Consider the following 9,959-nt stretch of genomic DNA (forward strand, 5'->3'; position numbering starts at 1 on the left):
CTAAGAAGAAACTAAACTAATTGGAAGTAAACTTAGAAATATAAACAATATAATCTGTGTTAGTGACAAATTTTATAGCAGTTGATCTTGCCAGGATTAAACGAAGGGACTGGTTTTATACTTTGTAACATTCCTATAAGGAGACATTCTGTGCCCCAAAGTTGGATACACTAATAATGTTGTAGAACAGCAGGGACATTTCTTTGCTAATAGAAAAAACAAGCAAACTTTTTAAATTGGATTTTTGAGCTGAAGAGAAGAGACTCCTGGGTCCTCTCTCTATTCTCACAGTGGTTTCTTCTCACTTTGATGCTTTCCTGAGTGCTGCCTCTTCAATCCTCTAACAACTTTTCTAATCCTATTCCAGGGAGCTCTGTTGTGGAGCGAGAAGACGTACCAGCCCATTTGGTGAAAGACATACGTAACTATTTTCAAGTGAGCCCAGAGTACTTCTCCATGCTTCTAGTTGGAAAAGATGGAAATGTGAAATCCTGGTATCCTTCCCCAATGTGGTCCATGGTGATTGTGTACGATTTAATTGATTCGATGCAACTCCGGAGACAGGAAATGGCTATTCAGCAGTCACTGGGGATGCGCTGCCCAGAAGATGAGTATGCAGGCTATGGTTACCATAGTTACCATCAAGGATACCAGGATGGTTACCAGGATGACTACCGTCATCATGAGAGTTACCACCATGGATACCCTTACTGAACAGAAATATGTAACCTTAGCCCCAGCCAGTTTCCCCTGCAGCTGTTGAAGCCACATGTGGCCAGCTATGTAAAGGAGAGTTCTTCCACACTGCCTACATTCCCTGCCTTTTTCTTTCAGTGTTCTTCCAAGATTAAATAAATAGCAAACTTTTGCCTACTCTTGAGTTGTTACTGAAGCCTTAAATCATAAAGATGTTTAAAAGAATTGTTTGTCTAACTGGAGAGGATCTGGTGCTGAATAATGTTATTGAAAATGGATATTTTCCTTTTCTTAATATGGTGGATGTGAATGGGAATACAGTATTCTATAGCGTAAGTATTTATACCTCTCTTTTTAGTATTTTTAGTATTAATTGGTAAGTGAAAACCATGATTGTTAAAGAAAATTAAAGATCACAGCACAGATATTTTCAGATGAACATCTGAGCAGATGGAACAGACAGAGCAGATAGCTTCTTAACCCTTTTTGAAATGTTAGTCTAAAAATGATTAAGACAGCTCTGCTCTGTACTGTGAATTTCTTTCCTGAAGTTTGATACTACAGAAGTCCGGTGATATTGGCTACCAAAGCCAGGGCAAGTACCAAACTCAGCTTTGTTATCATAGCCACTTCCTGCCCTGTTTCTGTTAACTTTTAGTGTCTTTTCAGGGAAAAGGAACTTCTAAATCACCACCAGAATCTGGCTCTGCATCTAGAGGTGCTACTTTCAGAGTTCTATCAGGTACCATGGAATTTCCAGCATGGGAAACCTTGACTCTTCACATTTGACTCCCTAACGGGCCCATTATCATACTGGCACCTTGTAAAATAAAATTACAAAGGAGATTATTTTTAGGGGTTCTTTTTGTTTTCAAAGGAAAATGTTACTAAATTAACAGTGGATAAAATTGTAACTGGATTGCAGAATATAATCCTTGTCTTTGAAACAGAGCATTTATTTTTTACATATGGCATATAAACTAAATATTCTCCCTTCCTCCCTCCCTCTTTCCCTTCCTTCCTTCTTTCCTACTTTTCTTTGTTTTTCAGCAAAGACCAAGTAATATTAACTAACATGTATGAGCCTGCCCTAAGGTGATCAGATTCCCCAGCGTTTAGCATCCGGACAGTGCCAGCCTCTATCAGTAATGGGGATGCTTATTTTTTGTCACTGTTATTAACAACTAATTCTCCAAATAGTCTTGAAATTGGTTATTAACTCTAGTGAGCCTAGATATTAATAACTGCATTCAAGCCACATGTGAATACTACTAGCGTTTAACTTATCTATGCCTATTTGTACGAGTTTGTCTTTACATCATCTGAACTTTGTTATAATTATAGTAAAAGTGGAATTTGTACCTCAATGAACCTGAGGAATCACTTGTTTTGTCCCTTTTTCTCTATGAAGACCATTCATTCTTACCTGTTTTACAGGTAACTGAGATCCAGAAAGTACAAGTGACTTCAGAACACAGTTTTCTTATTATATAAACTATGCTCCCACCCTACCCCTCTCCCATGGTGGAGAGCTTTCCTCCTCTCTCCTTCTAGAACAATCTGTACCAGCTGCCTGAAGGGTGAAGGTGCAAGAACCAGGTTGATGTGCATTGCTCTTACATTTTTGCCAAGGTGAAGCACAGCTTAAAATTGCCAATAAGAATGGTTTTCTTTATGATTGTTTCTGAAAGTACATAGGGACAATTTCTAAGGGCCACAAATTGTCTCAATTTCAGGAAATATAATAATGAGGGAGTTTCATCTCCCAAGGAAACTAGGTAGGGATGATAGAAAATTTACTTATAGAATAATATGAATAAGGTTTTAGTTCCTACACCCAAAGAAAGACAACACTTTTTCATAACCTGAGATTACTTTTTCAAGAATTCTTCTGGTTTCAGGGACACTGAAATGATCATTAGCAAATGCATTTGAAGACTCCTTCCTCTAATGAGTGGAGGCAGAAGTCGTGTATAATCACTTGGGGGACTGTAGTATAAGCCATAGCTCAGCAAAAGGACACATTCAGAGGAAGATGTTTTTGGTAAATTCTATAATCTGGAAAAATACAGAGTAATTCTCACCAAATGGGAGGACTGGAGAACTAGGTAACCTGAATCTCTGTCTTCCAGGGGTATAGATCAGGTTGTTTGAAATCTGAGTATTGTTTTTTTCCTATAAAAGCATTTCCTTCCCAAAACAGCAACAACAAAAGGTAAGAAATAAATAAAATATAGTCTCTGAGAAAGTTTATGGTATTTAGAAAGAAAAGCACCCAGCTGAGTTAGGAAAATCTGGAAAACTCTGTAAAGGACACAGCCTCACCAAAGTTGCTGGTTATCATAATTCCCTTCCATGAATTTCCAAGAATTGGTTTCTACTAGAGAAATCCCAGGGCTCTAAGGTGAATATTTTTTTGTTTGTTTGTTTTGTTTTTGTTTTTGCATTACGTGGGCCTCTCACTGTTGTGGCCTCTCCCGTCGCGGAGCACTGGCTCCGGATGCGCAGGCTCAGTGGCCATGGCTTATGGGCCCAGCCGCTCCGCGGCATGTGGGATCTTCCCAGAGCGGGGCACGAACCCGTGTCCCCTGCATCGGCAGGCAGACTCTCAACCACTGTGCCACTAGGGAAGCCCTCTAAGGTGAATATTAATTCAGCAGAGAGATCCTTCTCCTGCCTGCTACAGGGGCTGGTGGCCCAGACGCAGCAGAGTCGGTGGAGCCCACTGGTCTCATTTTCTGGATTATAGTTAATAATGAAGCTCACATCTTCTCAACTCCTAGAGCCTTGAGGATAAAAATAGCTCAGGACCAGGGTGAATGATGGCCTCAGCTGACCCTGATTGATGATCTCAGTGCTCAGCACTGTAGGGAGATTCCAGAAAAGGAGAAGCCTCTTGAAAAGAACCTCTGTCCATTTCTGTGCCACCACAAATTCCCCTTTCCCTGCTGAGGAATCCTTTCTGCTCCATGGTTGCTCTGTACTTGATGGTTTGGTGTGTGTGGACAAAGGGTGTGGTTGGTGAGTACTCTTAACTCCAAGTGAAGCTCAGTTAAAATGCTAACTACTTCTCTTCAGTCCTCTCAGAGTTGGTGCAAAGGCCCTAATGCCAGACTTTCCCCTTCATTGTGTACACGTTGTTAGTTATTAAGAACTCAAGAATCAAGGTCAGAGTGGTGCTTCCTGATGGTCTCAACCTGTCGATAGTGATGCTATCAGCCAGGAATGCCCGGGGGCACTCACCTGGGCCTGTATTACAGACATTTCCCCATAGGAACCAATGTTGTGGCTGGACTGGCCTTTGTGGTTCTTATTATGATCGCAAAGTGCACTTCAGCAACAACCATGTTGATGAAAAATTAATCAATAGCAGATCTAAGAAAGAAATGGAAATTTTTATTCAAGCCAACCTGAGGATTATAATCTGGGAGACAGTCTTTGAGAAAGCTCTGAGGTTTGTTCTACCAATTAGAGGTCAAAGCTCGGTTACATACTTTTTTTTGAGACAAATAGTTATGGATCATTTGACAGTTTACAGATCAACATGTACAAAATGAGTAGTGGGTCATGGGTCATAGTGGCCCCTTATGAGGTTAGGAAGGAAGGTTATCTCCTAAGGAGGTCTGGTTAGTACAAATGCATAATACACACTAAAGGGGAGGGAGGAGGCCGAAACAGGCAAAGAAGAATTTTACGTTTTTTTCACCTTGCCATAAAATATGAATTTTATTTCATCAACCATCACAAAACTCTGTAAAAAACAAGATTTATTATTCACAGGTCCTGGAGGATACACACGGCAAGGCTGCAGGTAGAGAGCAGAGACCTGGGGCTCTGCCTGTATTGGGGTTGAGGGTGAGGTGCCTAGGGTTTCACGGGTTTACTTTTTATTGGTAAATTTAAACCTAAGAGTGGGAATTTAGGCACATGAAGGAAGAAGTAGGGTCACTCAAGGGGTCAGTTATGTAGGTCACCCAGGGCTTTCCAATAGGGGAACTTCATGTGGGTTGCTGGATCTTTAGGTAGTTGTGTAGCTGGCAATATGTTTATTTGAGATGCATTCTTTGACATGGATGCCTTAACAATCAAAAGATTAATGTTAAGCCTTTACATTACTCTCAGAAAAGCTAATTGTCAGGCACTTACACAGAAGGTGATGAAGTGCAAAGGGCAAGTTGTAACGGAATTCGATGGGTGTTTTAAAAGGGCCACTGGACTTGGGAAAACTACTGGTCCTTGCCCTGACCTGAGATGAGTCACTTTACCTCTGGGACTCAGCTTCTTATCTCCAAATGAGAGAGTGGGACTAGACATTTAAGTTTCTTCTAACTCTGTGACATTTATGAATCTTTCTTGGTCTTTAGGGAGTAGAATGCTAAGCTCAGAGATTTCCTATGATCCAATCAATGTTAATTCTCAGAGAACCCAGACTTCATAGTTCAGAATCCAGTTCCAAATTGTTATGGGAATTGGGAAAGGTATTAAGCAACTTCACTGAATTCTTCCCAGCACAGTACTGCTGCTGTGGCTGTGATCTAAAGAGGTCATCACCTCTAACACACAGAAACCCTCATCATCACCTTAACAGCCAGGCTGGAGCTTCCAAGGGATTCAGGCTGGCAAGGACTGTGAGCTTCCTGAACATTTAAGGAGTCCCTTAATGTGGTCCCCAAATTAGGAAAGTTGTGTTGCAGCATATGCTTGTGCTTCAACACAAATTTCCTAATTTGGGGACCAAATGTATCACCTGAAGCTTGGAAACTGGGCAGTCCCTGGGCAGACTTCAGAGACCTTAAATATTAGTACTTCCTTCTAGAAAGCAAAAGGATGGTCCTCCACCCTCCACTCCATGGGTTGATACATGTGCCAAGGAGGCTGGGCGAAGGGGTGGGGTGATTTTAAACAGCTAAAACTGACCCTGGGCAACATTTTCTTTGGCTTTCCTCCTCCCCCATAAGCATCCCTTTCCTCTCTCCCTTTTCTCCTTTCCCTGGCCCCTCTCTCATGAACCATTCTGGCTCACAGATGACTACAACTGATTAGGTATAACTGACATGCTAAAGGTACCACCCTTTCTAAGGACATCTGCAGCACAAAAGGAGATCCTTGAAGGACCATAGGGAACAGCTTGGCAAACCATTTCTGAAAGATTGCTAATCCCTGGAAGCAAGCCTCACTTTCCTTCTCAAAAATGTTAGAGAAAGAGTAAATTCCTCCTGTGGATTTCACCATCATTCTGTTTGTCTCCTTTAGTCCTCTTTTCTATCTTTGGCTCGCCTCTTTTTGTGAATACTCTTTAGAGAAGCCAAATTAGAACAGGGTAGGCAGAGGCAGGAATATACCCAAATTTGGCAAGACTTGATCAAGAATGGCTGAAAGCCTTGAGGTGTGAAGAGAACCATCTAGTCATTCCAGGTCTTAATCCAAGATACTCATTTTCAGGTTATGCTCAAGTTATATGATGATTCCAACATTTATTGTATTTATATTATTTTCTATGTACTTTGCTAGAAACCAGTAATACAAAACTGACATTTTCCAGTACAGATTAGTAGAGAACAGCCATGTACACAGTCAATTATAAGATAGTATATATAATCAATGATGGGGGGGAGAGGTATAAAGAAGGGACCAGGGAGATATAAGTGATGATAGTTCTTCAATCTTCTGGAGACTAGAATTATTACATTGCTCTTCCTGTCAGCCTCGACATGATTTGAACAAGTACCTCATATTGACTCCACTGTCACCAGAGTCAATGGCTTTTGGATACTCACAGTGTAGGTACTTCTTCTCCTGGGAACTTCTTACCTCTCCCGGATTTAAGAAGTTGTCCAGATGTCCATGAAAGGATGGTGGCACTAATATTAATTCATTCATAAACACTACCCCCTTGCTGAAATAAACTAAAATGAACAATAAGCATGAATTTATAGAAGAAAACTTCATCAAGATTGAAACTAGGGAATAGCTTTAATCTCAAAGCATGAACTTTGAGTAATGTGTGTCTACTTACTATCCCCAACTTGGGGAAATTGAGCACTAGGAAAGATAGGAAATACACTTGTAGTCTATTGCTCAGGCGAGGATCAGCTGTAGCTGAGAGGCCAAAGTTAAGTGACATGGCTATGCCCTGCCCTTCGTTCCCCCTAACTTCCTAATTGGAGGAAGGAGGTTTGGAGATAAGGGTATATATATATGCAGGATGGAGTTGGTTTACAGCTAGACTGGAAAAGCTCTGTCTCTGGGGACATAATGGTATCTTTTTCGACTCTTGGCCAAACTAAGGGCAGTGGGATTTATGATGTGCTGTTTAAAGTTTGAAATTACCCCGGGGATCCCCAGGGTTAATTTCTTTAATGATGGTTTCCAACTGGCCTAATAGATTACGAAAACCTGACTGATTAGCTGGCTAGAGAGGCCATGAAAAGCCTGGGAAATTCTACTTTGAGCTCTCCCAAAGTCAAGATTCCTCCCACAGATCTTGGTAGCTCCAGCTGGAGACAGTGGAGACAGTGCGGTCTCTGTGTAATAAGGACCCTGGGGAGCTCAGGCTTCGGCTCTCTTGGAACCCCAGTGTTTACACTCTCCTTTTCTTGCGGCACCATGTCCTTCGCCTTAAATAAAAGTCTTACGTGAGTGTCCTCTGTGGAGTCTGGTGAGTCCTTTCAAATATATGAACGTGGGAAATCTTTGCAGCAGGGCAGTGTGTATAAATTTTACATAAAAAACCTTACAGAATATGAAATGTTAAAATATTTTATACAATATGTTAAGTGTCTATAACATATTAAATGTAAGAATATATACAAATATTATATAATTATATATAAGTATACAATAGAAACATTCTAGAAGCAAATTTCACAGTTGTAGAGAAAGTGTGTGCTGCTTTCAAGGCACTTCACTTAGCCTGACTTCTTATCAAAGCAGGGGGCTCAGTCTCAAACAGAGGAACAAACTAAAAGTCAAGTGATACCCTCTCCTCACAACAGGAGACAGTACTACCCCTATCTCTATGGAACTGGCACTTAAAGCAGGCATTTCAACAGAGATAGAGGAAAAGTACACACCCAGAAAGTTACCTCGTTGCAATTTTCTATGGTCCTGCTTCCCTTCCACCTTCTTAAAACACCTTCTAGCTTTAACACAACTTCAAAGATGCCATTCAGGGTCCAGGTAAAGAGCAATTGGGTAAGGGAGATTGCACCTACACCATTTTGTGGGAAATACTGGGACTGATTAAAATTTTGTTTAAAGATGAGTACACAGAAATCTTAAAGAAAAGATCTGTACGGAGGCATCCATGCACCCAGGCTTAGAAATCAGCTCACCTACAAAAATGGGGAAAAAAAACCCTATATATATATATATATATATATATATATATATATATGTGCATATACGCATACACACACACCTAGACATACATATACACATACATACGTACATATGTAATAGAGCAGGGAAACAACTTTTTGGCAACACTAAATGATAAAAAAGGAGATTTCTAAATGGAAAAAAAAGGTGACTTAAGAATTATTTTTCAGACAAGCCATTATTTATATTATATTAAATAGCTATAGAAAGTAATAAAAATGCAAAACCTCTGAACAATAATATGACTCGAAAAAACCTGCAGTTAGTAGTTATTAGACACCAAAAAATATTAAAACCTCAGGAAGTGTATCAGTCGAAAACACTTCCGGAAGAGAAAAATCTATTTTAAGACAGCTCCCAGCTGAGAGATGAACTGGCATTTAAAGTTATGAATAAACAAATTATGTCATGAACGAATAAAGTTTAATTCGCTGTGATAATTGGGATTACAAACTAAAAGGCAAACTATTAATTCTTGAAGGAAAAGGTGCATAATAAAACATTTTAAAAAGAACTTCCAGGGCTTCCCTGGTGGCGCAGTGGTTGAGAGTCCGCCTGCCGATGCAGGGTACACGGGTTCGTGCCCCAGTCCAGGAAGATCCCACATGCCGCGGAGCGGCTGGGCCCGTGAGCCATGGCCACTGAGCCTGTGCGTCCGGAGCCTGTGCTCCGCAACGGGAGAGACCACAGCAGTGAGAGGTCCGCTTACCGAAAAAAAAAGAACTTCCAAATTTCATCATATCCATGACAACATCAAATCTAAGAGACACCACTATTTCATGTCCTGCTAAGAAACAGTCAATTAAACATATTACTTTCTTGTCATTTAGAATTTTCATTTTATATCTCTTTTTAAAGAGCTTTTAAAGACTTTGCATTTATCATGTAGCATTTTCTGATTACATAAAAAGGGAAACTATAAGTTAAATAAATTAAGCTATTTTTAGAATATCTTCACATTTTGAGCCAGAATCTCTTGAATCACTTTTTGACGCAGAGTCGTAGATGTCTGAGGTTTTCCAGGCAGATAGTTCCCTGCACCACTGGGAGACGTGATGATGATGAAGCATTTTAAGAGAGTTTCTCTGCTGTCTCCAGGGTCTTCTTCCAAGCTATTGACACTTGTTCTGTAAAATTTGATGCTGGCATGCTCTTGATCTTACCAGGAGGTACCAATGAAAGATTTTCAGACAACAACCAGAACTCTTATCCTCTCCTCAAATGGTCTTTAAGTGGCTTGTTGACTGAAACATCAAGAAGTTGTATGCCCGTGCCAAATGCCTGCATGTGCAAGCAAAGACAACTTCATTACTGCCAGGAGGCAGCAGCTATATTAACATGCCATTGCTTAACACACCCCAATTTCAGAGATGGTAATGTGAAAACATATGAGTCCTAGAAGAGATGAAATACAGCATAGCAGACCTAGATAAAATTCTCAGAGCTTATTAAGAAAAACGAGGAGTTGGCAGGAAATATAATAACCTAAGTTCCTCATCTTTCAATGAAAGAAGTCAATGACCATATTTTAATTTTTGAGGTTTAAACATTTATAAATAAGGTTCTAAGTTTGCTTTTAAAAATGTAGAAGTAACTACTAGCAGTGAAACAGACTAGACATGAAAGTTGAATAAATCTAAAATATGACAAGAAACTTTCAAACTGGTTCAAAATATCAAACCAACATCAACTTTCTCAAAAAAGTTTTTACACAAAGGATGAGCCAAACTACAATAATAAATTCAATAAAAATATGCAAATAACAACAGGAAGAGCACAGATCTCATTTTCCAACCAAGTGTATAAAAACTAGAAATTAACAAAAGTATGAATAAAATCCTCAATGACACTACTCTTGACTCGAAACAGAATTAGAAAAAATA

The 9,959-nt window shown here is 39.9% G+C and overlaps 1 protein-coding gene across 1 annotated transcript in view; it reads left to right on the top strand.

Annotated features, from left to right (window-relative positions):
* CCDC80 (coiled-coil domain containing 80) overlaps positions 1-1,982 on the top strand; it is a 35,023-nt gene extending 33,041 nt beyond the window's left edge. Inside the window, exon 8 of the mRNA XM_082655193.1 lies at positions 368-1,982. Within this exon, the coding sequence (XP_082511319.1) occupies positions 368-714 (347 nt within the window). The 3' untranslated portion in view covers positions 715-1,982. The remainder of the gene's footprint in view (positions 1-367) is intronic.
* The last annotated feature ends 7,977 nt before the right edge of the window (positions 1,983-9,959 follow it).

The sequence above is a fragment of the Grampus griseus genome, assembly GCF_964374135.1.
Source record: "Grampus griseus genome assembly, chromosome: 5".
In the NCBI taxonomy this organism is placed as follows: Eukaryota; Metazoa; Chordata; class Mammalia; order Artiodactyla; family Delphinidae; genus Grampus; species Grampus griseus.